This window comes from Saprolegnia parasitica, assembly GCF_000151545.1.
Source record: "Saprolegnia parasitica CBS 223.65 unplaced genomic scaffold supercont2.27, whole genome shotgun sequence".
In the NCBI taxonomy this organism is placed as follows: Eukaryota; Oomycota; class Saprolegniomycetes; order Saprolegniales; family Saprolegniaceae; genus Saprolegnia; species Saprolegnia parasitica.
In genome coordinates this window covers 125794-151294 of record NW_012156421.1, presented here as the reverse complement: position 1 = coordinate 151294, position 25501 = coordinate 125794, and the positions used below count along the sequence as shown (strand labels likewise).

At 60.2% G+C, this 25501-nt stretch overlaps 6 protein-coding genes across 6 annotated transcripts; 3 read left to right on the top strand and 3 right to left on the bottom strand.

Annotated features, from left to right (window-relative positions):
- Positions 1–718: 718 nt before the first annotated feature.
- On the bottom strand, positions 719–3238 carry SPRG_07349 (hypothetical protein). Its single transcript, XM_012346136.1, has one exon. It carries the CDS (start codon positions 3199–3201, stop codon positions 883–885), a length of 2319 nt encoding a protein of 772 aa, XP_012201526.1. The 5' UTR covers positions 3202–3238; the 3' UTR covers positions 719–882.
- Positions 3239–5283: 2045 nt separating this feature from the next.
- On the top strand, positions 5284–5599 carry SPRG_07348 (hypothetical protein; the record flags this gene model as incomplete). The annotated part of the gene is made up of 2 exons (XM_012346135.1): positions 5284–5546; positions 5581–5599. The coding sequence occupies 2 exons, from the start codon at positions 5284–5286 to the stop codon at positions 5597–5599; spliced, it is 282 nt and encodes a 93-aa protein (XP_012201525.1).
- Positions 5600–5804: 205 nt separating this feature from the next.
- SPRG_07347 (hypothetical protein) lies at positions 5805–6463 on the bottom strand (the record flags this gene model as incomplete). Its single annotated transcript, XM_012346134.1, has 2 exons — positions 5805–6105; positions 6156–6463. 2 exons carry the CDS (start codon positions 6461–6463, stop codon positions 5805–5807), a joined length of 609 nt encoding a protein of 202 aa, XP_012201524.1.
- A 100-nt stretch (positions 6464–6563) lies between these two features.
- SPRG_07346 (hypothetical protein) lies at positions 6564–7256 on the top strand (the record flags this gene model as incomplete). The annotated part of the gene is made up of 1 exon (XM_012346133.1): positions 6564–7256. One exon carries the CDS (start codon positions 6564–6566, stop codon positions 7254–7256), a length of 693 nt encoding a protein of 230 aa, XP_012201523.1.
- SPRG_07345 (hypothetical protein) lies at positions 7218–8383 on the bottom strand. Its single transcript, XM_012346132.1, has 5 exons — positions 8178–8383; positions 7858–8126; positions 7750–7813; positions 7592–7689; positions 7218–7542 (listed from the first exon to the last, which is right to left on the bottom strand). Exons 1-5 carry the CDS (start codon positions 8324–8326, stop codon positions 7298–7300), a joined length of 825 nt encoding a protein of 274 aa, XP_012201522.1. The 5' UTR covers positions 8327–8383; the 3' UTR covers positions 7218–7297.
- A 532-nt stretch (positions 8384–8915) lies between these two features.
- SPRG_22196 (hypothetical protein) lies at positions 8916–25374 on the top strand (the record flags this gene model as incomplete). Its single annotated transcript, XM_012346240.1, has 42 exons — positions 8916–9018; positions 9068–9865; positions 9917–10025; positions 11108–11218; positions 11276–11317; positions 11367–12236; positions 12289–12379; positions 12424–13071; positions 13118–13172; positions 13220–13517; positions 13565–14051; positions 14097–14628; positions 14678–15154; positions 15199–16104; positions 16156–16254; positions 16299–16705; positions 16757–17327; positions 17375–17475; positions 17517–17783; positions 17827–18028; positions 18073–18206; positions 18252–18304; positions 18386–18818; positions 18870–19010; positions 19054–19217; positions 19270–19414; positions 19457–20173; positions 20222–20298; positions 20348–20659; positions 20706–20829; positions 20877–22439; positions 22491–22745; positions 22792–22825; positions 22883–23040; positions 23110–23370; positions 23423–23719; positions 23768–23974; positions 24057–24314; positions 24362–24658; positions 24704–24952; positions 25001–25252; positions 25308–25374. Coding segments are annotated over 42 exons (13371 nt in total), but the record flags the coding sequence as incomplete, so codon positions are not given.
- Between the last annotated feature and the right edge of the window lie 127 nt (positions 25375–25501).

The following is a 25501-nucleotide window of genomic DNA, read 5'->3' as shown; positions in this document are numbered from 1 at the left end:
TGCCGCGCGCTGCGTGCGCGTGGACACAGTCGAGGCGGTGCGTGTGCAGGCAGCCGAGGCGGCGCGCGTCGTGCGGGCCGACGTGGTCGGTCCTGGCTTGGCCTTGGAGGCCGCGTTCGTCGAAGGGTTCCAGCGAGGTGCTTGCATTTCAATCGTGATCGAAATATGCGCTGCTTCCTACACATCGCCTAGCTTTTTCCATTGGGAAAAGCGAGACCCTAGCCCTCGTCTTGCTGTTTGTATGTCGGACGAGGAGAAGCGTCCTCGGGCCAGTGCGGTTTTGGCCGCTTCTGTACGCCGTACAGTACGTCGCCGCGAGTCAAGTACTGCATGTAGAGATATCGCATGTCGACCCGTTGCCGAGCTCGATTTAGCGGACGCCGAATGTCATATATGAGGTGGACTGGACTACAGCCGACTCTTAGGTAATTCTCTATACGCAAGGACTTGATCACCGACCATCCCGATACGTATGGACCACCCCGTCTTCGTCGTGCTTGGGCTTCGAAAGGCAGCACCCAAAAATGCAGCCATGCAGACGAGGAGTTTCGAGTCGACTGAATTGTTCCATACCCAACCCTAGTCGGGCGTAACCCTACACTCGGTCGTATACGCTTAGCACAGTGATTGCTCCTGTCGTAGACACACTTTGCTACGTGATGCAGCTCGGTGTTGTGTGAACTATTTGTCTGCTGCTAAAGACTTTAAGACATATTGAAGTTCAACAAAACACGCAGGATAGCCAGCTTGCTCGGATCGACCGAGGGACGGTAAAGTCGCTTGGTTGAACCGCAGTTGCCTGCTGTCCGTGTGGATGCTTCCGCACCGACACAGGTCCGAGCACAGTCTCACTTGCGTGATCATGTTGGCTATCGAGGGTGTTTACTGGAGCGAGGCACGCACTTGGTACGTGGCCTCGACCATGTTCTTGAGCGCGGCGATGGTCTCGGGCCAGCGGCGCGTCTTGAGGCCGCAGTCAGGGTTGACAACGAGCTGCTTGGCCGGGAGGAGCTTGAGGAACGACTCGAGCTTGGCGACGATTTCGGCCTTGGGTGGCACCACGGGCGAGTGAATGTCGTAGACACCCGGGCCCAGGTCCTTGTTGTACCCGATCGACTTGAAGGCGCGGATGGTCTCGTCACCACTGCGCGCGTTCTCGATCGAGTTGACGTCGGCGTCAATCTCGTCGATCGACGGCATGCAGTCGTTGAACTCGCAGTAGCACATGTGCGTGTGGATCGACGTCGGGTTGGCGGCGACGGCGGTCGCGAGGCGGAAGGCGTCGACGGCCCAGCGCAGGTATGCGTCCTTCTTGGCGAGCTTGAGCGGCATGCCTTCACGGAGCGCCGGCTCATCGACCTGGATGATGGAGCAGCCAGCCTTCTCGAGGGCGGCAACCTCGTCGCGGAGGCAGAGCGCGAGCTGGTACGCCTGCTCCTTGCGCGTAATGTCGAGGCGTGGGAACGACCAGTTGAGGATCGTCACGGGGCCCGTGAGCATGCCCTTCACGGGCTTGAAGGCCGAGAAGCCCTGCGCGACCTTGAACTCGCGCACCGTCATGTCGTACGGGCGCTCGAGGTCGGCGTAAATGACCGGCGGGCGCACGCAGCGCGAGCCGTACGACTGCACCCAGCCGTTCTGCGAGAAGGCAAAACCGTTGAGCTTCTCGGCGAAGAACTCGACCATGTCCGTGCGCTCGGGCTCGCCGTGCACGAGGATGTCGAGGCCGAGCGCGTCCTGGACGCCAATGTTGTACGCGATCTGCGCGTCAATCTCGGCTTCGTACGCCGTCTGCGTGATCTTGCCGAGCTTGAGCTGGCGGCGGAGACCGCGGATCTGCGCCGTCTGCGGGAACGACCCGATCGTCGTCGTCGGGAGAATCGGGCACGACTTCATCTGGTGCGGGCGGCGCGTCGCAAAGTCCGACGGGCGCTTGAGGTCGGCTTCCGTGACGCCGTTGACGCGCGACTGGACCGCGGCCTTGGCCGGGTGCTCCTTGTAGTACGTGGCCCACGCGGCCGTCGCGGCCTCGAACGCCGACGACGTGTTGAGCTGGCCGTTCTTGACGACGTTGGCGATGAGCTTGACTTCGTCGAGCTTTTCGTAGGCAAAGCTGAGCACGCCGTAGAGCGAGTTGAGACCGGCTTGGAAGTCGACTTCGGCCTTGGTCGTGTACGGCACGTGCTGGAGCGACGAGCTGGGCTGGATCGTGATCGCGGCGTTCGGGCTGCGCGAGACGACCTCGACGATCGACGTCAGGATCGGCGTGATCGTCTTGGGGGCGATCTTCCACACGCCGCGGCCATCGACGATACCGGCGCCGAGGCGCTTGCCGGACGGGAAGCCAAACTTTTGGAGGATCGAGAGGTTGTCGCCACGCGTAAAGTCGAGCGAGAGCGCCGCAATCTTGGACGTCGTGAACCACTTGTAGACGTCTTCGTCGATCGCCTCAAAGTACGTGGCGAGGTGGATCTTGACGTTGGGGTGCGTGAGCGCGCCCGTGTGCGTGTTGTCGCCGTAGACCGTCACGAGGTGCGGGAAGAGCGCCGACGCATGCGCGCCGACAAGCGACGGCTCGTGGATCTGGACCTCCGGGACGCCGAGCGCCGCGAGCTGGTTGATCAGGAGCGTGTAGAGCGGGAGAATCTTGGGGAGGATCGTCGCAAGCGTCGTGGTTTCGTCGTACTTGGCGAGCGCGAGGTACGTGAGCGGGCCGAGAATGACCGGCACCGCCGTGTCCTTGCCGAGTGTGGCCTGGGCGCGCTTGATCGTCTCGAGGTACTTGGCAAAGTTGGCCTTGGGCGTCGTGTGCACGTTGAGCTCGGGCACTTCGTAGTGGTAGTTGGAGTCGAACCACTTGGTCATGTCGAGCGCCGGGATGCCGTCGAGGCCACGGGCCATCGCAAAGTAGCGGTCCGTGTCGTTCGAGAGCTTCCCAAAGCGCTGCGGCTCGCAGCCGAGGTACAAGGTCCAGTCAAGCACGTGGTCGTAGAGCGAGAACATGCCGACGGCAATGCGCTGGATGCCGCGCTCGACCTGCGCATGCCAGTTGGCCGACTCGACGTCCGACGCCACCTTGCGCATCTGGTCCTCGGTCACGGCGCCGCGCCAGTACTTCTCCAGCGCAAACTTGAGCTCGCGGTTGGGGCCCATGCGCGGGAAGCCGAGGGTACCAGCATCGATGTCAACGGCGATCGTCATGGCAGAGGGATTGCTGTAGAGAAAGCAAAAGGCAGAATGAACTCTTCGTGCTGGAGAGCGGTGCCATGTTGAAGCTCGCGCGATCTTAAGAGCGTGGGACCTTCGGGGCACGGTTCCACGAATCGAGGCGTGCATTGCGCGCGTTTGATTGGCGCGCGTCGGCTTGGCCGCGCGTGATTCGCTTGCTCGCCGTTTAGAAAGGCGGTTGACGCTTGACAAGCTGGCAGCCGCTGATTGGCTCGCGCCCGATCTTGTGCCTACGACGGTTTTGATTGGCAGGCTTGCTGGGATGGAAGATCGCACCAATCAGCGACGCCGCAGACATGCCGCCCAAAAGATCGCGCTGTTGCGCAACCAGCTTGCATGCGCACCCAGTCGGTGGATGAGGTCTTGGGGATAAGCACGACCGTGCACGCAGCCAAGTCTATTTCCATCGAAAGTGTGTGGAGCGCACCCGGTATTTGCAGCCTTACGTTTGGGTGAATGTGGACGAGACGCCCAAGCAGCCTCGAAATAGGCGAGCGGTAAGCACGCTGTCGCCAGCGATATTTATCTGTGGACCAACACATATGCATTGGTGGGAACACTACGAGACAGGCATGGGTCGCCCAAATGTGCTCCATGGGTATGGGAATAATTGATCTTTTCGGTTTCTTGTCATCGTCAACGCGCTTCATGCGGACGCAGCTTGAGCGCATGTTCACCTTGACCGGAGGTGTAGTCGACGGATGTATGGAACATGCCAAGTACTTTTGAGCGTACTTGTCATGTGTGCGCACGCGGTACCTTGTGATCTCTCCGTCACGTGCTCCGTAGACTGTGCTAGCGAACGTTGCAGCTCGCGTGCGACGGTGGCGATGGTTTCATCTTTGGTGCAACCAAGGACCCTACGTGTGCAGTAGGGCAGGCTTACACCCCTGACGTCCTTGCAGAACAACGTGCTTCACTCGATTGCTGATTGTTCAGTGAGATATGTAGTGCCGAAACTTGAGCATAAGGCTCCAGGTCCCTTGTCTGCGTCATGTGCGTGGCCCGTAAATGCGTATCCCAAGCTCTCGACGTTTGTCCGCGCCAAGATACCCAAACAGTACTACCTCGCACTACCTCGCTTGTGGAGGAAATTGCGACTCGGTTCCATGGGAAGATTCATCCTTGCGGCTACTCGTTCCTCCAACTACCGTTATGCAGGCTCGCTGCAGCAATCAGTTCCTCACAAGCGTTTATCGAGCGACGTTGTTGACCCTTCTGGAATAGCTACAGAAGAAACGCCCCGTCTCCTGTGTAAATGCTCGAAACGCATCCGGGTTTGGCGCCTTGTACAACGCGGTCCAACGACGCAAGGATGTTTCCAGGTTGAATGCTGTCCTTGCCGATGGATGCTTATGACAGACACATAATTGACAGCTCGTTCGACCGTCACAATAATTGTGCTGACCCAGCGTACTGTCCTTCTCAAACTATGTGGCAACGAGGGTCAGACGTCGCTTCATCACCACCTCAACGTGGTACGCGCAGAGACGTACCGGTATACACCAATTGCAACACCATCACGCCCCACCGCCACCACGCTCCAACGGCACCAGGTTCAAGCTCCGTTTTTGCAACCGCACGTCGCGAAGCGAGCTCATCAAGTGTATGTCGTTCACCAGTCACTCGTGCTCCTGGCGAACAAGCTACGTGCTCTCTCTTCGCGCTCGCGCGTTGCATCATGGTCCTTCTCGGGCGCCACGCGTGCTGGCGATGCCGAGGCGCTCGCTCCTCCTCACGGCTCTTGCTTGCGTAAGATAGCCTTCCTCGTGCTGGAGCGATATAATGGCCATCTGCACTACTGAGATCGTGGGCCCGGCGCGCGGCCACCATCTTGCTGTTGACGGCAACCGGTTAATTGCCTCGGTGCAGAAACACGTGTGCATAAAAACACGGACCGTGCATACAAATACGCATATAATTAAAAGCGCCGTGCGGGAGAGGCCAAGAGCGCCATCGTTTGCCTTCGGCGCTGGGGCCGCCAGCCAATCAGAAGGCAGCATCTGGGGCGACGTTCGTGGTGGCGAGCAGTCAATCTCGGATTTGACTCTGAAAATGCAGCGCGCCCTTGCCAACCCCGCGAACCTCCAGGTCGAGCTCCGCCACGTCGGCCGCATCGTCGCGCCGCTTACCACGTGGGCTGCGCCCCTCGGTGCCATCGTCGCCTGGTGCGCGTGGCCCGGCCTCACGGCTGAGTTCAAGGAAGAGACCTTGGGCATCAAGCAGGCGCCGGCGCACGGTTCGATCGCGGCCGCTGCCAACCTCCGCCCCAGCTCCAAGTACAAGTACATCAAGAACGAGATTGGCGAACGCCCGTCGTTGGACGACGAATAGACTTGTGTGGTGCCCTAGATTTAATTCGACCCAATGACCACCACTGGGTTGCTGTCTGTACACGTCTACTCGCCCACGTGCCAGCGACCCCGAGGACGGGCGAGGATGCAGGATGCCACGCAACGACATGGACCGTTGCTTTTGGCACACATCACATCTCTGCGGGCCCTGCCCAAGAACACGGGAAATGACGCATGTTGCCAACGCTCTTTGTCGTTAGTTGCGGATGCCAACACAAAACTTCACGGACTCGACCGACGCAGGACGAGGTCGAGGAGGCAGCGGGGCTTCTTGTCTGCGTTCTGCGGCTTCCAATGGCGCTTGCGCATGTTGGCAAACCAGTTGCGCACTTGGAGTTCGCTGAGCTGCGTCGTGTTGGCAATCTCGTTGCGCTCCTTCGCCGACGGGTACGGGTTGCCCTTGTGCGCGAGAAACCACGCGGTCATAAACTCGTTCGAGCGGCGCGTGAGGCGCGCGCGCTTGAGCTTCTTATCGTCCTCGAGCATTGACGTGTCGTCGTCGTCGCTGGTCTTGTGGTTGGGACTCGAGTCCGCCGACCGCCGCCCCGTGCCTGCAACACAACCTCAAAGTACCGGAGCATCCGCAGCTGGAGCGTCAGAAACACGAGAAGCGTCGGCGTCACGATCGCATGTGCCGGCGCCTGCGCCTGCGCAATGAGCTTGGCGAGCTCGCGCTTGGACGGCAAGCTTGGTTGCGAAGCCGCTGCCTCGGGTGGTGTCTCGAGCAGGACAAAGACCCGCTGGAGGAGCCCATAGAGCGGATGGTCACGCACGAGCGCGAGGATGGCCGCTGGCGACGGTGCAAGCACTGGGAGCGGCGAGGCGGCGCGGCTGGCGCTCGGCCGGGCCGTATATGCAGCACTCACGTTGGGCAGCGTCATCGCTCAACTGCCTCTTTTCTCCAACGCTCGTATCGCGGCCATTTTATTTGCCAACGGGTGTATCACATGCACGCGGCGACGTCTTCAGTGTGCAAGTTGCATGACGCTGCCCAACCACCGCCCGCCGCCGACAGCGCAGCCTTCCAGCTCCGCACCAAACAGTCCGCTCGAAGCCGCGACCGACACGTCGAGCTTCGGGTCCGAGGGTAGCCGCGACTATGAGGACGCGACCGCCGACACGCTGCTTGGACCGACAACGTCCATCACAGACGACATTGCTTCCACGCTGACGCACCTCGCCGGCGACCCGGTGTGGGCAGCAATGGCGCCGCTCTTTGCGCCACCCATGGCGGACCTCCTTCGTGCCTCGTCCACAAAAGATGCCCGCGCCTCCAAGTGCCTCGAAGAGCTCAAGAATGTGCTCGCAGCCTCGTCGGCTACGACGCGCGAGCTCTGCGACCGGTACATGGCCGCCCTCGACCAGGCGCTGGAGGCGTCGCCATCGACGCCCAAGGCCGCGAAGAAGCGCACCAACCTCTCCAAGGCCGCCAAGCGCGTGCTCCGGACGTGGTTTGATGCCCACTTTCACCACCCGTACCCGACGGACGAGGAGAAGGACGTGCTCAGCGCCCAAGGCGGCATTACGATCGACCAAGTCAACAACTGGTTTATCAACACGCGGGTGCGCGAGTGGAAGCCCAAGCTCCACCAGATCCTCGCGGACAATGCGGCGGGCAACACGCACACGCTTGACGCGATGCTTGACAAGGTCAAGGAACCGTACAAGCTGTAATACACTTAGAGAGAACGACTTCTAGTAGCATGCAAGGGTGTCTACGGCTGGCGCTGGCGGCGGCGCTTGGAAGCCGCGGCGTCCGAAACGACGGGCGCCGGCGCCTCGACCTTTTTGGGGATGTCGTCGCCGAGAAGCTTCTTCTCGGCGTGCTCGAGCGCATACTCGTGGACATGCAGGCGAAGGTTGACGCGTTCTTGCTTGTACACGCGGGGCGCGTCAAAACCGGGGCCGGCGCCGACACCCATGCCCATTTGCATCTGCATCGCACGGGCGTCGTCGTTCACTACACGACAAGCATAGGTACATGCGGTGACGGATGGGGATGGACATACTGCTGCCGCTGCCGAGGATGAGTGACATGAAGCCGCTCATGCCAAACATGATGAGAAAGTAGAGCGAGACCGACGAGACGTACGAGACGTCCAAGGTCCTACAACGCAGACAAATCCATACTCGTATCCAAGGCTGAGCAGTCGTAAAGATGTCGTACGTCATTTCAATGCCACGCTGCAACATGGCCTTGAAGCGTTGCGTGAGCGAGAAGGGCACCTTGACTAGACATCGTAGATGAGCCTCACGGGACTTTGGATGAGCATACCGAGGACGAAGCCGCCAAAGAAGTAGCCCATGAGGCCCATCATGACAAAGTTAGACACCATGAACGTCATGTTGCCCTTCATCATCTTCATCATGCTGTTGGGGTTCATCATCTGGTTCATCGCGTCGTTCTTGACTTTTTCACGCAGTGCGCCCTGGACGCCGTCGTTCTTCTCCGAGGCCGTAAAGTAGAACTTGCGCATCGAGAAGGCGCTACGCGTGATGTAGTGGCAGTTCATGCGAAGCATCGCCGCGCGCTTGACCGTGTTGCTAGTCACGTCATGATGAGCGATGCATGCCACGTAGCATGGCAGTACGTACATCTTGCGCAGCTCCTCGAGCTCGCCAGCCTCGTCCGTCTTGAGGAGGACCGAGACGTAGTTGCGGATCATGGCCGAGCACACGAAGAGGATGATCATGGGCACGATGACCCAGTCGCGAATGCTCGGGTCGAGGATGAGGTCGCCCATGCTGCTGCTTGCGTTGCTTGAGGCGCTGTTGCTGACTGTTGTCCACAGACAAACTCGGAAACCCGTTAGCAGTAATACCATGTCTTTTCAGAGGCTTTTCCGGAAAAGAGACGCTAAACCCACCCAACGCTAGAGGGTCCAAGACTTCCAATCGCAGCGTTTTGCGTTCCTTGCACCAACGTTACTTGGACAGCGCATCCATCCATACTTTGTGTATTACAAGGCGCAAGTTCCAGTCGATGATGCCCTTCGTCGACAGGCAGGCGTCCCGTCGCGCATCGATCTAGAAGGATTTACATATACCCAGACGATACTAGCTGGGCGAGGTACACCGATTATACGCTTTGCGGAGCGCAGCAAATTGCAGCGCTCTTCCTGAGGGCACTAGGCTCGCTTGGCGCTGATGGGTTCAAGGGTTCGCCCCGCAATGGGGTCGCATTGTCTGTCTGAAGGACCGTAGTGTTGCGTGAGAATAGACGTAACCTGGTCTGGCGTTTCTCGTATCCGGACGCGTATCTTGGAGGGATTCTCGAACAAAGGTCATCGACAAGCAGCCCAAGTCCGCTCGTCCTTCATCTACCGCAGCAGCATGCGTCATCTCGACCTTCTCTGCCTGCTCCTCGCTACGCTCTACACTGGGATCCAGGGGTCCTGGTTCTCCTTGAGCCCGACCCCGTCGGCTCGACGCCTAGGTACTCTGACACCTCGTAGAGGCAGAGGCCATTACCCTACTCTGCGTAGATGTAAGCGCGACGCCGGTCGTCACGTCGACCAACGTCGTCGTGGGCCGAGCGACGAACCTCTCGATCGTGTTTGCGTTCTCGCAGCCGATACCAGTGAACGCGACGCTCGCGCTCCAGCTGCCGCCGCCGTTCGCGTACGTCAACATCGCCCCGTCGCTGCCGTTGCTTGCAATTACAAGCTACGACGCGAGTGGCGCTCAAGTTCTTCGGTCAAGCAGCACGACGCTGGACTTTAGTCTCAACAACACGGCTGCGATCGCTGCTGGGACAGTAGTCAACATTACGCTACCTAACGTCCACGTCCCGCCGTCCACGGGCGTCCAAGACACGTACCACGTCGCTCTACTCGATGACCAGAACCAGCAAGTTACTTTGGTGAGCATCCTTGGTAGCGTCTTGCAGTCGGCGCCATTGAACCTTGGGTACCTCGGAGTCCAGTCGCTGCGCGCTGGCCAAGACGCCGGCCTCATGGTTGTCTTTTCCAATGCACTCGATATTCCGTCCAACGGAGAGGTTATCGTGTCCTTGAACCCATCGTACCAGCTAAGTGTCAACACAACGTTGCACATGCTCAGCCACATCGGCAACTACTCGATGACGCACGCGTCCAGTGTCCTCAAGATCCAGCGCGATGGCAGCACGATCACGAGCGGCTCCACGATCGCGTTCTGGCTCAGTAGCTTGCTCAACCCGCCGACAGATGGCATTGTGGCGAGCCCCGGCGTTGTGAGCACCGCCACAAACGAAGGGTACCTCTTGGAATCCACGGCCATGTCGTCCCTGCCCATCTATTCGGGTACGTCGCGTCCTGGCTTCGACGCCATCGCATCGAATACCGTGTCTGTAGCTGCCGCCAACTGCCTTGGACAATGCGCCGCAGGGTTCTATGCGTCGGCCTTTAACGCGTCCAACGACGTCTGCACGGCATGCTACGCTGGCGCATACTGCACGGGCGGGTGCGCACCGCCAATAGCATGTCCCATTGGTACGTCTTCGTCGATTGCGCTCGCCACAACCGCGTCGACGTGCATGACCTGTCCGAGCGGCTCGACAGCGCTTGCGCCCGGATCTACTGCCTGTACCCCGTGTCCGGCAGGCTTCTCCTGTGCGAATCCAGCCCAAAGCCCGACACCGTGCGCTGTTGGCTCGTTCAGCATCGGTGGCGCTGCAACCTGCGCTGCGTGTCCCGCTGGCTCGAGCTGCGCGACGACATCCGCCTCGCCGACGCCCTGCAGCCTCGGCACCTTTAGCTTGCCGGTACTTGATTCCCTGGCATTCTACGTTGCTCAAATTCCATGGTAGGGGGTCGCTGTGTGCAACCCGTGTCCAGCAGGCCAATTTTGCGCTGACCCGACGCAAGCGCCTGTTGCCTGTGCCTCGGGCACGTACGCAACCGGAGGAGCGGCGTCGTGCACGCCGTGCTTGGCTGGTCAAGCGTGCCCTGTTGCAGCGGCCGCGCCCATTGTCTGCGGCAACGGAACGTACTCGCTAGCCTTGGCGCTCGCCTGCACCGTGTGCCCTGCTGGCTCAAGCTGTGCAAGTACAAACGCGCTGCCACTGCCATGTCCGATCGGCAGCTACGCGTACAAAGCACTCTCATTCGATAAATTCCCACGTGAAATGCTGCTCATAGGCTTCAAGGGTCACTGGCATGTACACCATGTCCTGCAGGATATGCGTGCGCGTTGACAACTACTGCCCCCGTGCCGTGCGCGACGGGATACTTTAGCGTTCCAGGCAACGGTACGTGCTCAGTGTGCCCCGCGGGGTATACGTGCGCCGGAAATACGCTCCAAGGTTGTTCCAGTGGCAGCTACAGTCTTCCGGTAGCTTCGTTGGCGCGGAATAGAGCTGATGCTGTGGATCAGGGAAACACGAGCTGCATTACATGTCCCGCAGGCGCGGCGTGCGCATCAACGCAGCTACCACCAGTGCCATGCTCGCTTGGAACGTACGCGGCGGCGGGTCAAGTGTCCTGTTCCTCGTGCAGCCCTGGTTTTATGTGCCCGGTTCCGACTCTTGTACCGCAGCCGTGTAGCACTGGGTACTACTCGAACGCCAACAGCGCCAACTGCACCGTGTGTCCCGCGGGGTCGTATTGCGCTACGACGTCGATGCCGCCTGTGGCTTGTACTCCGGGCACGTACAGGTATCCATCGACGCCACCACAATGTTTGATAACACAATGTCGCATACCCTAGTCTAGCAGCAAGTACGGCGTGCACCCCATGCCCCGCTGGCATGCAATGTCCTACTCTGTCAGCGGCCCCCATCGCGTGCGTCTCTGGTACATTTAGCAGCGGGAGTCAGACCAGCTGCACGTTGTGTCCTGCGGGCGCCATGTGTCCGACGACCACGTCGATTTCACCGCTGCCGTGTGCGCAAGGAACATACTCGATCGCCGGTGCAACGTCGTGCACGTCGTGCCCCGTCGGCAAGTACTGCCCGTACGTCAACCAGTCGGTCGCGCTCGCTTGTGCCCCAGGAACGTTCTCGGTTGGCCTCGCGAGTGCCAACTGCACCTTGTGTCCAAGCGGGTATCAGTGTCCCGCCGTGGATGGCACCGGGAATGCTCTCTGCCCAGCGGGGTACTTTTCGACGGGTGGTGCCACCGCATGCACAAAGTGCCCTCCGGGGCATGCGTGCCCTTCGACCGACACGAACGTGCAGCTGCCATGCAGTTCCGGCTACTACAGCACTGGCGGCCAAACGGCGTGCGTACCGTGCCCCGCGGGCTTTGCGTGCGCGGATCCGACGTCGGGTGCAAAGACGGCGTGTGCGTTTGGGACGTTCTCGGGCGGTGGACAAGCCAGTTGCACGCCATGTCCTGCCGGGTTTCTCTGTCCGTCTGTGAGCAACTCGAGTATTACTCCATGCGGCCTTGGCCTCTACTCGCTGACCGGCCAGGGCACGTGTACGTCGTGCCCCGCTGGGTACAGTTGCAGCAACCTCACAACCACGCCCCAGCCGTGTGCACCGGGGTACTACTCGCTCGCGGGCTGGACATCGTGCTCGCCTTGCATGCCAGGATACGAGTGCCCACACCCGGACCAGCCACCGCAGCCATGCCCTATAGGCTATTGGAGCCCCGGTACGATTTTGAACTGCTTGGAGTGCAACCCTGGCTACCGCTGCAGCCTTGCATCGACATCACCGACCCCTCCGGCGTACATGCTACCTGGTTCCACATGATGACTGAGCTCTTTATGACATATGTAGCGATGCGTGTCCTGCGGGGGGCTATTGCAATCCGCCAACGACATTTTTCATGTGTCCTCCAGGCACGTATGGCAACACCACGGCCGGCGAGGTACTGCGATCGACTGCATTCCAAGGTGTGTGAAATCGGCGTAGAGTGTCGACCAAGCGTGTGCCCCATGCCCGCAGGGGTTCTATTGCGGAAGCGGAAGCACTGCAGTGTCCATGGCGTCATGTCCACCGGGCTTTTACTGTCCCGTCGGCACGTCCTATAGCTCTGCGTTTCCGTGTCCAGCGGGACAGTACAACCCAAACCCGAATGCGGGCTCCAGCATGGCCTGTGTCAACTGCCCGGCGGGGTCCTACTGCCCCGCAGGCAGCCCGCTACCAGCGATATGTCCGTCGGGATCATTTTGCCCCGCCGGAACGCAAAGCGCAACGCAGTACCTTTGCCCCGCGGGAACATTTGGTGGCAACAACACTGGTATCGTCTCGGGGTCGCAGTGCATCCCGTGCACCGTGGGCAACTATTGCCCGCCCGGATCGGTGAGCCCGACGCCATGCCCTGCCGGACGCTACAATCCCTCGACAAGTGCATCCGGACTGTACGAGTGCCTCTTGTGCCCCCAAGGCATGTCGTGCCCCCATGTTGGTCAAATCGCTGTAACTGATCCGTGTGCCCCGGGGCACTACTGCCCCGTCGGGACGGTCTCGGCGATATCGTACCCTTGCCCCGCCGGCACGTACACGGACGCGATCTCGCTTGTGCGCATCAATGACTGTACCATATGTCCCGAGCGCTACGTACGATCGTAGAGTGTTTTCGCCGCTCATTTGGGGTCTTCTGTAGGCGTGTTTGAGTGGCACGGGCAACAACATGCTGCAAATGCTGCCGTGTGCTGCGGGTACGAGATGCTTGTACTTGTGTGTTTTTCCTATCGCGTGTTTGCAGGCTTCTTTTGCCCGAATGGCACTGCGTTTCCAAAGCAATTTCCGTGCCCACCGGGGTACTGGAGCAGCCTTGGCAGTCTCGCGGCCGCCAGCGAATGTACGATTTGTCCGCCGGGGTCCTATTGCGCCGGCGGCAACTCGGTCATTGATGGCCCATGTGGCCGAGGGCACTACTGCCCGATTGGCACGGCGTTGCCGACCACGTATCCATGCCCTAGCGGCACGTACACGGCGCTGACCAACTTGACGGACCCGACGCAATGCACGGCGTGTCCGCCAGGCGCCTACTGCCCGACCGGGTTGGTTGTTGTATTTATGGGAAAGTAGGCACGATAGTCCTATGTAGGTCTGTGACACCAGTATTATGCCCTCCCGGCTCGTACACGTCGGTGACCAATACGGCAGCACCAGGACCAGGGACGTTTCCGACGTGCACGACGTGTCCGTCAGGGTTCTACTGCCCCCTTGGCAGCGTCGCACCGTTGCCGTGCGGCGTCGGCAAGTCGTCGCCAATGGCATCATTCACGTGCCAAGCTTGTCCAGCGGGTTACTTTTGCGGCAGCAACACGACAGCCACCGAGCTTTTGCCGACGTCGGCAGGGACGTGGAACCTGCGTGGGTCTCTCTTTGGTCGATGCTATAACGGCACGTACTGCCCGGGAAGCATGAACTACGAGCCAACGCTCGAGACGAATGCATGTCCACAGGGCTACTACTGTCCCATGGCGACCCCATCGCCTGTCTATTGCCCCGCGGGAACGTTCAACAACGTCACTGGCCAAGACGCTCTTGCCGACTGCATTCCGACCCCAGCAGGGTTCTTCAGCTTGCCAGTAGGCTACATCGCCAGTGCACATTTTAACGTACTTGCTGCATAGGCATCGGTGGTGCCAACAGGCGAGTGCTCGCCGGGCTACTACTGCCCTTCCATGTCGACGTCCGACACACAAGTCGCTTGTCCACCGCGTTACTACCTCAACCGAACCCAAGGTCGCTCACAAGACGATTGCGCCGTGTGCCCAGCAGGCAAATACTGCACCATCGCTTCCACCGTACCCACGGATTGTCCGCGCGGATACTACTGCATCACGGGGACGTCGAACCCCGAACCGTGCCCGTTGGGCACCTACGGCAACGCGACGGGTCTCAAAATGATGGAAAACTGCTTGACGTGCCTCCCCGGCATGTACTGCGATGGAACGGCGCTCACAAACCCGAGTGGTCCCTGTGACGCGGGATTTTATTGTACCGCGGGCTCGTATACGTCCGCGCCAAGCGGGTCTGCCGGCACGAGTGGCAATGGGCAGGGCGGGCAGTACATTGGAGGGCTTTGCCAAAAAGGTGGCTATTGCCCCCTCGGTTCATCCACGTCGCTGCCATGCCCCGCGGGAACCTTCAACAACGCGACAGGTAGACGCATTGCCCATGTACAGTGTAATCGTTGCTCACTTTGATACAGGTGCCCAGAGTTTCTCCGACTGCACCAACTGTCCACCCGGATACTACTGTCAAAGTCTTGGCTTGAGCCTCCCGACCGACGTCTGCGCTGCGGGGTACTTTTGTGTCTCGGGGGCCACTACGCCAACGCAATACGAGTCCCCGATCGGGCACTTTTCGCCTGCGGGGGCTTACAGCCCATCGGCGTGCCCGCCTGGGACGTTCAACAACCAAGTGCGTCAGTCCCAGTGTGCCAACTGCCCCGCTCGCTTCTACTGCAACGGCACGGCGACGGTGCAGCCTGCTGTGTGCCCTCAGGGGTACTACTGCCCTGCGAGCACCGCACTGCCGCAAAAGTGCCCCGCTGGCACCTACAGCAACCTCACGGGCCTCGCTGCGACGACAGACTGCCTCTCGTGCCCGCCGGGCTTCTTTTGTCAGACGAGTGGACTTGTGCAACCGTCGGGGCCTTGTATGGCCGGCTACACGTGCACGGGCGGTACTCCATTCGTCCTGTGCGAGTGGTGCTTTAGTTGACCATAGGCGCCATGTTCCCCAACCCCAACGGACAGTCGTACGGCACGATCTGCCCCGCCGGCATGTACTGCCCCCTCGGGTCTGCGCTACCTCTGCCCTGTCCGCTGGGAACCTACCGACCCAATACGCTGGGCCAAAACTTAACGGATTGCACGCCGTCGCCCGGGGGCACGTTTAGCAACGCCACAGGGCTCACCGCACCCACGGGTGTGTGTTCTGCGGGGTACTATTGCACGTCCACCGCTTTCATTGCGACGCCAACTGACGGCGTCACTGGCAACCTTTGTCCTGTCGGGTTCTTTTGCCCGTTAGGCTCGTCCTCACCTCTCAAGTGCGTCGAAGGCACCTATGCCAGCAGCTTGGGTCAAGCGCTCTGCACGCCGTGTCCCGCTGGCTCGTTTTGTGACGGAGTCCTCACGGACCGCCACCAAGTGTGCCCCCAAGGCGCCTACTGCCCACCGAGCACGGGTGCCTCGCAGCCACCGTGTCCGGTCGGCTCGTTCAACAATGGCACGGGTCTGCCGGCGATCACCAATTGCACCGTGTGCACACCCGGGTCGTTCTGCGCCAGCGTTGGCCTCGTGCAACCCACAGCGTTGTGCCAAGCCGGTTTCTTCTGCAACGCCGGTGCTGTCAACGCGTTCGGACAAACGACGAGTCAGCTCGTCAACGGAACATTGTCTGCCAACGCGTCATCGTGTCCGAGCGGTAGCTACTGTCCCGTCGGGACATATCAGCCGGTGCCGTGTCCTGTGGGGACGTACTTGCCGACGCGCGGTGGGCGGCAGCTGTCCGACTGTCAACTGTGCACACCGGGACAGTACTTTGATACGACGGGTGCTGTGGCGCCGAGTGGCCCATGCGACCCGGGGTACTTTTGCCAGCACAACAACGCCGTGGCGCGGCCGACCAGTATGACGACGGCAAATAGCATGCAATTGGGCGGCGGCGTGTGCCCGGTAGCCAACTTTTGTCCCAGTGGGTCGAGCGCGCCGACGTTGTGTGCGGCAGGGACGTACTCGATCAGTACGGGTGCCAGTCAGTGCACGCCGTGTCCTGCAGGTACGACGCTGTAATGAATCTGCAGACACTCACGGTGGTGGTAGGCTACTACTGCCCGTCGGGGACGAGCGACTACAGCGGGCTAGCGTGTCCGCAAGGGTTCTACTGTCCGCAAGGAACACGCACGATGCACGAGTATCCGTGTCCGAAAGGCACATACAGCAACCAGACGATGCTGCAGAACGTGACGCAGTGCGTGTATGCGCCGGGCGGAATGTACGTCGACATTGTCGGAGCAGTAGGGCAGTGCATGTCTGGCTTCTACTGTCTCCGGGGTGCGACGTCCGTGTCGCCCAATGACCAAGAGGAGCTCTGGGCAGGGCAATGTCCCGTGGGCACATTTTGTCCAAATGCGACAGCGCTACCCACGCCATGCGAGGCCGGCCACTACTGCGCGTCATCGGATCTTCAAAAAGCGAGTCCATGCAGTCCTGGCTTTTACTGTGTTCAGGTACTTATCGACAAGCACGGCAAGGCCATCACCTGACAGTTGTGCTTGTAGGGCTCGTACACGCCGACGCCGACCGGCCAAGTCGTTGCGAATGGCATCATTGGCAACGAGTGTCCTGCCGGCACGTACTGTCCCGCGGGCACGAGCAACCCGATACCGTGTCCGTCGGGCACCTTTTCCAGCGTCAAGCAGCTCGGCAATGTCACTCAGTGTCTGCCCTGCTCGGCAGGCTACTCGTGCCCCAACACGGGCACGATCTTGCCGTCGGTGCCGTGCCCTCCTACCGTGTATTGCCCCGGAAACAACGTGCAGGTGACGTGCCCTCTCGGTCATTACTGCCCAGGGGGTGTCCTCACGGCACCCGTCCCTTGTGCTGCGGGATCGTTTGCCAACATTACGGGTCTGGCGGCATGCTTTGGCTGCCCCGCGCGGGCGTACTGCGGTACGGGAACGATCATTCCTGTGTCCTGCCCAGCAGGGTACTATTGCCCGACGAACACTACGTTTGCCCACGAGTATCCTTGTCTGCCCGGGACCTTTAGCAACATTTCGGCTCTTGCGAGTCCTCTCGAGTGTGCCCTTTGCCCCCCCGGCCAGTATTGCTCGGGCCTGCCACCCACATGTATGCATCCGATTCGCAATTCCTTCGAGCTGCTCACCAAGATGTAGTGTCGCCGACGGGTCCTTGTGCACCGGGGTACTTTTGCGCTCTTGGTGCACGGACGCGAATGCCGGTCGACAGCACGGGTGGCGTCTGCTCCGATCGATTCGTACGAACAGCCTGATGGCATTGACTTAACAGATCGACTAGGTGTGCTTGGGCGGAGCGAGTGTCTCAAACCCCGTCGACGGCGTTACCGGACGACTCTGCAATCCTGGCTCGTTCTGCGTCAATGGTACCGAGCAAGCGTGTCCGCTGCATACATATGCCGCCATTGGCGGCCAAAGCAGCTGCGATGCGTGTCCGTTGGGCCGCTATTGCCCTGGCAACACATCGGTACCAAGTCCATGTCCGCAGCGGTACTACTGCCCCGTGGGTCCCCCCGTTCTCTGTCCGAACGGAACCTACGGCGCCCAGGTGCGGCAAGTCTCTCGTGCTTGTAACCAATAGTAGTCGGTAGATGGGTCTCGAACTCGCATCTCAGTGCAGCTCGTGTCCTTCGGGCATGTACTGTACCGACGGAACGATCACGGGGCCTTGCGCGAGTGGTTACTTTTGCAAGTTTGGCAACTACCAGCCCAACCCGCTCAACTACCATCAAAGCCTCTTGCCGTGGCAGCAACAGTCGGGGGGCGCGTGTCCCATTGGTTACTACTGCACGCGTACGACATTTATATTTGATGCTGTGTGAGTGACTTTGTGCTAGAAAATACCACCGACCCGTTGCCATGCCCAGGCAACTCGTCGCGTCTATCGCCTTTTGGCACCGAGCTATACGACTGTGCGGCGTGTCCGGCTGGCAAAAGTTGCTTGGACGGCACCGTGACAGTCGACTGCCCTGTACGCACCTGCCTTGCCCATGACGTCTTCAATGTGTATTTGTAGGTGGGCTACTATTGTCCATACGCGCAACTGCCACAACCATGCCCCAAGGGCACGTACAATCCAAGCACTGGCGCCAGGGCTGTTGAAAACTGTCTCCAATGCCAAGCAGGTCGATATTGCAACCGCACCGGTAGCGTCAACGACACTGCGTTCGACTGCCCCGCGGGCTCGTTTTGTCTGCGCGGTGCACCGGATGCAAGCCCGTGTCCTGCCGGCACGTACTTGCCGACGACGGGTGGCTCATCTGTGAGCAGTTGTCGCGTGTGCCCCGCCGGCTACGAGTGTCCGCTGGGTAGCATCACGCCGATCGTGTGCGAAGCCGGCTTCTACTGCCCCGCAGGCTCGGGCAACATGACGATCTGTGCACCGGGTTTCTACTGTCCGTTCAATTCGACGGCAGGTGTGCCTTGCAGCGCGGGCTACTACTGCCCCATGGGCGCCTTCAACCAGACTGCGTGCACGTTTGGTACGTACTGTCCGCCACGAGCGAGCAGCCCGGTTCCGTGCCCATTCGGGTCCCTCTCGTTACTGCGCCCCAATGGATCGCTGTACAGCAGCCGCTCCGAGGTACGTCGTGTGGCAGCTACGACCAGGCGAATATGATGCATTCTTACGAAGGCGTGTCAACTGTGCCCAAAAGGAACGTACGGCAACGGCGCCAACTGCACAACATGTCCCGAGGGGTTTGTGTGTTTGGAAGGGTGTACGTCCCCAACGCCCCGCAACGCGTCGATGGACAACGGGTATCCGTGCCCCGCGGTACGTAACACTTCCATGCGCGTCGTTCTTGACACATACGCAGGGCTACTACTGCGGCAATGGAACATTTCAAGAGCAACCATGTCCCGTGGGCACCTTCAACCCGCTCACGATGGGCACGTCATTGAACACATCGTGCATGCCCTGTGCGGCCAATACGTACCAGTACCAGGTGGGCCAGGCCACGTGCTACCCGTGCTCGACGAGGTACGCTTTCTCGACGAAGCATCGTCCGTCATCATGTACTGGACGTATGTAGCTCGAATGCCGCCCTTGGCTCGGCGCAGTGCCAGTGTGTCGGCCAGAACCGCGCATTCCAAAAATCCGATGGCTACTGCATTTGTGAGCCGGGCTACGAGTATTACGACTCGAATGGCATCTTGCGCTCCGACAGCGACGACACTGTATGTCGCAGACAATAGTAGCGTGGTTCACATCGTGTGTAGGCCGACTGCCAGCCGGTGGTCTACCCTCGGTGTGGCTCAAGTCAGGTACGATCGGCCTCTGGGAGCTGCGTGGACCCCTCGAGTGTGTCGTGTGCGTCGGCATGCAACGGCGGCACCGGCACGTTTCTTGCGACGTCTGGCATTTGCACGTGTACGAATGCGCCATCGCTCGACTCGGTCTGCGACAGTGCCTGCCGTGCCACGACGACGCAGCTGCGATTAAACCCATTGACGAGCACACTGCAATACTACGACCCATCGACCAACGTCTACACCCCCGTGCCGGCAGCCGACCAAGGCGCAATCACGGGGAGCCTTAGCTGCAACACCAATACGTCGACGAGCTGCCAAGTGCTGAGCATGCAAGTGGGCGGGAATGCCTTTAGCGGCACGTACAGCAACGTGCTTCCCGGCACGTCGCAGCGCCGCCGATTGACCGCGTCGACGGGCATTCTCAACCCAATGCTCTGTCTTCAAAAGAGCGACTCGGTCCTCTTCTCGATCAGCGGCGCGTCGTATCCCGTGTACATGAAGGACTCGCTCATGAACACCAACCCGAGCTTCGACTATGGACCGTTCCGGTCGTTGCAGGAGGCCATGGCCTCGAACGCGTCGATCGTATCAGCGTTTGCCTACACGTTTACGGCGGCCGGCACGTACGTCTTTGCTCTGAGCAACAACAGCGCCGCATTGACGATCGTGACTGTCATGGAGACGGTGCGCCTCTATATCCACATCACCACCATGGTAGCACCATTTTCGTAGGGCGTCAAGTGCCCCACCGATGGCCCGATTGTGCCCATGAGCCAAGGCAACTTGATCGTCCTGAGCGCCAAGCCCAGGTACATACATGGGCCAACGATGTCGATTCAAAACGACATCGTGTTGTAGCTCCAATATTATCATGGCGCCCAATTGGGGTCTCATTGCGGGATTGCTCTGCGCGCTCTTTGGCGTCGTTGCGGGCATGATTGGCGGCCTCTACTACTTTCGGCGCAAGTCGTGGGTCGCGCAACACTCGAGCGCTGGCGGCTACAAGGACAAGGCGCGCGGCTTCAATCTCAACAACCTTCACACGAAAGGCTCGGTTGTCAAGAAAACAGCCAAAGCGGTCAACGAGGCCGACGGCGCCGTTTTGCCCGAAGACCTTGAAGCCAAGCCCGAGGTCCAAGCCAGCGGCGACTACGTGCCCGAACTCAACCGGTATGTTTTCGCCTCGTTCGAGTCAAGACCTAAAACTGGTGTCCAGTTGGGACGACGACGACCTCGGTATTCGCGAGCTTGTGGATCGCCTGCAGTTCCACCACGACTCGGTCGAGAAGGCATTCCACGACCAAGAGACGGGCGCGGCCAAGATGATGAAGATGTTGCAGGTGCTGTCCACATGGTCGATCGGTGGAAGTCAACGCACTGTGTATAGAACGAAGCCGACGAGCTCAAGATGCTTCTCGCGTCCTTGGTCGTGGCGCAAAAGAGCCAAGACAAGGACAAGGCACCGGCGAGCAACTGCGACGCAGAGCTCGTGCTCCTCGACACGCTACAAAAGAATGCAGCCGACCGCGCAGACTTTGTCGCGAGCTTGTCCGATGCCGAACTGCGCGTGGCAAATGCAGCGAGGGAGCTGCATACGCTTGTGCACCCCAAGACGAGCCTTGCTGGAGCCATCATGGACGAACTCGCGTCGCCAACTCTATCGTCCCCCACGTTTGCCACGCTTTTGGCCAACCTCGCATCGTTCGAAGCCAGCGTGGTCGCCGAGACCGGGTTGCTCCCGACACTGCAGTCCGAAGCCAACCGCCGCCGCGTTCAAAGCGCCGTTTGGAAGGCCTTTGGCCACACGACGAAGGAGCTGCTGCCACCGACGCTTCTCGAGGCCAAAGCCAAGTGCGAAGCTGCGCATGGTGAAAGCGACGGTGCAGCAGGGGAGGCGTGCGACTACCTCGTCAAGTTTGCCAGCGTCGTGCCCACGTACACCAAGAAGCTGCACGACTTTGCCGACACGTTCCGCAGCGAGTGGCAGCACGCCGTCGAGCAGCAAAACCCCGCGCTTCTCAAGCCCGTCCGCGTCAAGTATGAAAAGGTGCTTGGGACGCTGTTGAAAGAGCTCCAAAGCGGCACGACCAAGCTCTCACAGCGCGTCCACGCCGACCAACAGGCGCTCACAAGTGCACGGGCACGCTTCGTGCCAGCGACGACCCACTTGGACACCGAGCTTGCGCAGCTTCGCGACCACTTGGTGACGACGCAACCGATCGTGGTCGACGATGACGAGGAGCCGACGTCGGACGTCAAAGAGCTTGTGACGCAGCTCCGAGCGCTGCTGGCCAATCCTGGACAGCTTCAGTTCGCGGCGCCAGCGCTCAATCTTGACAAGCTCATCGATGATGTCGCCACGGACAAGGTCGCGGCGCACCCAGCCGAGGCCGTGATGGACGACGCTGACGAAGCGCTTTTGGGTGTGGAGCTGCGTCGCGAAGTGGACCGCGACAACGAGCGTCTCGAGAAGCTCAAGACGGACTTTTTGGCGACGTTGGAGGCCAAGCCCAACCTCGGCGAGGCCGAGCGAGAGAGCCTCCTTGACGCCTTCAACGAGGACATGGCCCATTTGCAGACTACGCTGGCGCTCGAGCGCGAGAAGCACCAGGAGCAACTGCGCAACCGACTTGCGATCCGCAAGCTCAAGAAGGACACGGAGCTCGAAGCGCTACTGCAAGACGAAGCGCTCGAAGAAGAGATGCTGGAGAAACAAGAGGCCGAGATGCAAGCGCTAGAGCGCGCCTTTGCGGAAGAGCAAGCCAAGATCGAAGCCGAGTTTGACTTTGGCGAACCCGACATGGACTTTGGTGAACCGGACATGGACTTTGGCGAGCCGGACATGGACTTTGGCCACACGAACAACGACGGAGACATGATGCTACCGCCGTCACGAAACGCGTCGCACCAAGACGAGCGGGCAGACCCCGTCGGGCGCATGCTGGATAGCGTACGCTTTTATCCGACGTCAGCGCGGGACGTCCTCATGTGTTGCTTGTAGTTTGATGAAAAGTGGCGCGAGAAGCAAGCGAACCTCGACGATGAGCATGCGCGGGCCAAGCAGCGGCTCAAAGACCGGCTACGTCACAAGCGAGATCGCATTCAGGACCCCGCCCAAGACGCGCTGTTGCACGCTGCTGAAACGCTGCAGGCACAGCTTTTAGACCGGGCATTCGAGACGCAGCGCGACAAAGTGCGCAACGAAGCGTTGCTGAAGAAGACGATGTCCATGACACCTGCCGACGCTCTTGACAAGGTATGTTGTTTGGCTCTTGCGTACATTGGATCGTGATGCCTTGCAGGTTGTGCACGACAATGCAGCGATATGGGCTGCGCGTATGAAAGCCGCGGCGCAGGACGAAGTTGCTTGGCGTACACAATTGAACACTGTAGCCGCAAGCGGTCAGCCATTGCCGCCCGAGCTTGAGCAACTGCAGCATGAGCTTACACAAGCTCTTGAGATCGAACACGACCTCTTGACAAGCGCCCAGCTGCTAGAAAAGGCGCAATTCAGCTCGCTCGCCGAGTCGGACCAAACGACGCTGGACGCGGTTCGTCACTAACTCCATCAACGGCATCAAGATCCGTCGAAAGCTTACCGGTTGCTGCTGTTGATCTAGATCTACAAGGACTTTGACGCCAAGTGGAAGGAGCGACAGGCGCTCCAAGAGTCGGACGAAGCGCGAAACAAGCGCAAGCTCATGGAGCGTCTTCAGGCCAAGGCTGCTTCGCCGCGCGATGCGTTTGCGGTGTCATTAGACGACGTGACCGAGAAAGCGCTTCTGCACGGTCTAGCTGCGGAGCGGGATGCGTTGGAAACCATCGGCGCGCTGCTAAAGGCCAATGATGCGAGTCAAGCCAATGACGCCGATGTGGCCGCGGTACGAATCATTCACCATTGCGACGGCGCGCGCTCACAGATAGAATGCGTAGCTGCAGGCAACGTTTGCCAGGGATTGGGCTCGACAAAAGCAGTTGCTGGCCACCGAGACAGCGCTCAAGCGGGCGCAGCTGGCAGCGCGACTCGCACGTCAGAAACAGCTCATCGATGCAATGCCTGCCGGGGTCAAGGACGCAGCGCTCGCCATACTTGCTTACGAGAACGCGATTGCCGAGCGCCAAGTGGTGCGGGAGACGGACGTGGCCACCGAAGCGTTGCACGCCGTGATCTTGACGGACAAGGCGACACTCGATACATTGTCGGTGGACGACAAGGCCTTCATCCAGCGCGTAGGCGCCTCGTCTTGTGTGTTCATGGCACCGACTCATCCTTTCTAGTTGCTGGACGAGCACGCAACGAAGTGGGCCAACCGCCAGCGAGCGCTTAAAGACGACCACGCGGCCGCCAAAGCTAATTTAGCCCGACGCCTTCAAGTCCGAGGGGATGCGAAGCCTCTCAGCGCGTTAGCCATGAAGGCGCTCGACGACACTTTCAAAGTCGCCGGAGAGAGCCTAGCACTTGCTGCGCTTCTTGAGAAGGCCCAAGTAGGGTCCTTATCCCCGAGAGAGCAAGCGATGGTCACTGCGGTAGACGTCTTATTGTCGACAAAGCGTAACACGCTTGTAGCTTGTGGCCGGCGTCGACACCAAGTGGCAGCAGCGCCGACGCGAGCTCGACATGGCCGAAGCCACCGTGCGCCACGAATTGCAAGCAATGAACGAAGCGACGCCCGAGGCGCTCGACGAGCTGGAACACTCGATGGCGCTTCAGCGCGAGACGTTGGAACTTGCGGCCGATCAGGAGGCGCACCAAGTGCGAGCACTGGAGGCAGCGATGAGTGGTGAGGACGACAAGGCTGCCAACGACGACGACGATCTCCGCCGGGTGCGTAAAGACTTAAGCGCTCTGGTCGTCTCATCATATTGTCGTAGGTCCAGAGCGAGTACGCTGCGGCGTGTGCCCGTCGCCAAAAGGAGCTCGACGACGAGGCGGCGGCGCGGCGCGCAAAGCTCGCGGATCGTGTTCGTCGTCAGCGCCTTGCAAACGAGGCGCTCCCCAGCGACGAGAAGGCCGCGGCCAACCACGCATTGGAGGTCGAGGCTGCCGTCGAGACGCGTCAAGTCGAACTGGACACGGCGCTGCAGAAAGAAGCTATTGCAACGTCACGCCTCGTCCAAGCGGCAAAGAGCCACTCGCTGTCGCCAGTCGATAACGCCGACATTGAAAATGTATGGCTCAAAGGTCGCAAAGGGTTACTCATTGCAGGCTCGTAGCTGCTGGCGAGTCATGAAAAGAAGTGGGCGGACCGCAACCGCCTTCTCGCCGACGACCAAGCGCTTGCCAAAGCCGCCCTAGCCGATCGGCTCAAGAAGCGCCAGAACAAGGCGCTCAACGCTGTGGAAACAGCCGGCCTCGAATTGCACACGAATGTTGTGGCCGAGGCCCTCGCAACAGCTGCGCTGATTGAAAAGGTGCAGCTCGGCATCGAGCTGTCGGCCCCCGATGCCAAGGCTTTGAAAGAGGTACATTTCGCCGTTGCGTCATCTTCTGTATCGACATGGAACGTCTAGTTGACGACCGAGCACGACGCCAAGTGGAAGAAACGACGCGACGAGCTCGCAGCAGCAGAAGCCGACGGCAAACGAGTGCTGGCGCAGGACCCAACGACGACACCAGAGCGCATCGAAGAGCTCGTCGCCATTGTTGCAAAAGAGCGGGAGCTTGTAGACCACCTGGAACACGTCGAAGCGGCGCAGTTGGCGTCGTTGGCTCTTCCGCCGAGCACGGCGGCTGTTGATGACAACGAGGCGGCCATTGCCAGCGTACGTCCCTTGATGCACCAATGGGTCGACCTCATATTTGTGTGCCGTATTGTAGCTCCAAGAGGCCTTCCAGCGGCACCGGCAGCGAGAACGCGACCTTGCGGACGCCGAAGCGCAGCTTCGTAAAGCCAAACTCGCCGACCGACTGCGACGACAACGCAAGGCCAACGCAACGCTTCCACCCCAAGAGGCGGCGGCAGCAAACGCCCTCCTCGAGGCGCAAGCTACGCTGGAGGCGCATACCTTGGA

Bases quoted from the DNA above. Each gene is read 5' to 3' on its own strand.
- SPRG_07349 (XM_012346136.1), bottom strand. From the start codon at position 3,201: ATGACGATCGCCGTTGACATCGATGCTGGTACCCTCGGCTTCCCGCGC.
- SPRG_07345 (XM_012346132.1), bottom strand. From the start codon at position 8,326: ATGGGCGACCTCATCCTCGACCCGAGCATTCGCGACTGGGTCATCGTG. The intron at 8,127-8,177 runs GTACGTACTGCC...TGACGTGACTAG, and splicing joins CTCGAGGAGCTGCGCAAGAT to CAACACGGTCAAGCGCGCGG. The intron at 7,814-7,857 runs GTATGCTCATCC...TACGATGTCTAG, and splicing joins CTTTGGCGGCTTCGTCCTCG to TCAAGGTGCCCTTCTCGCTC.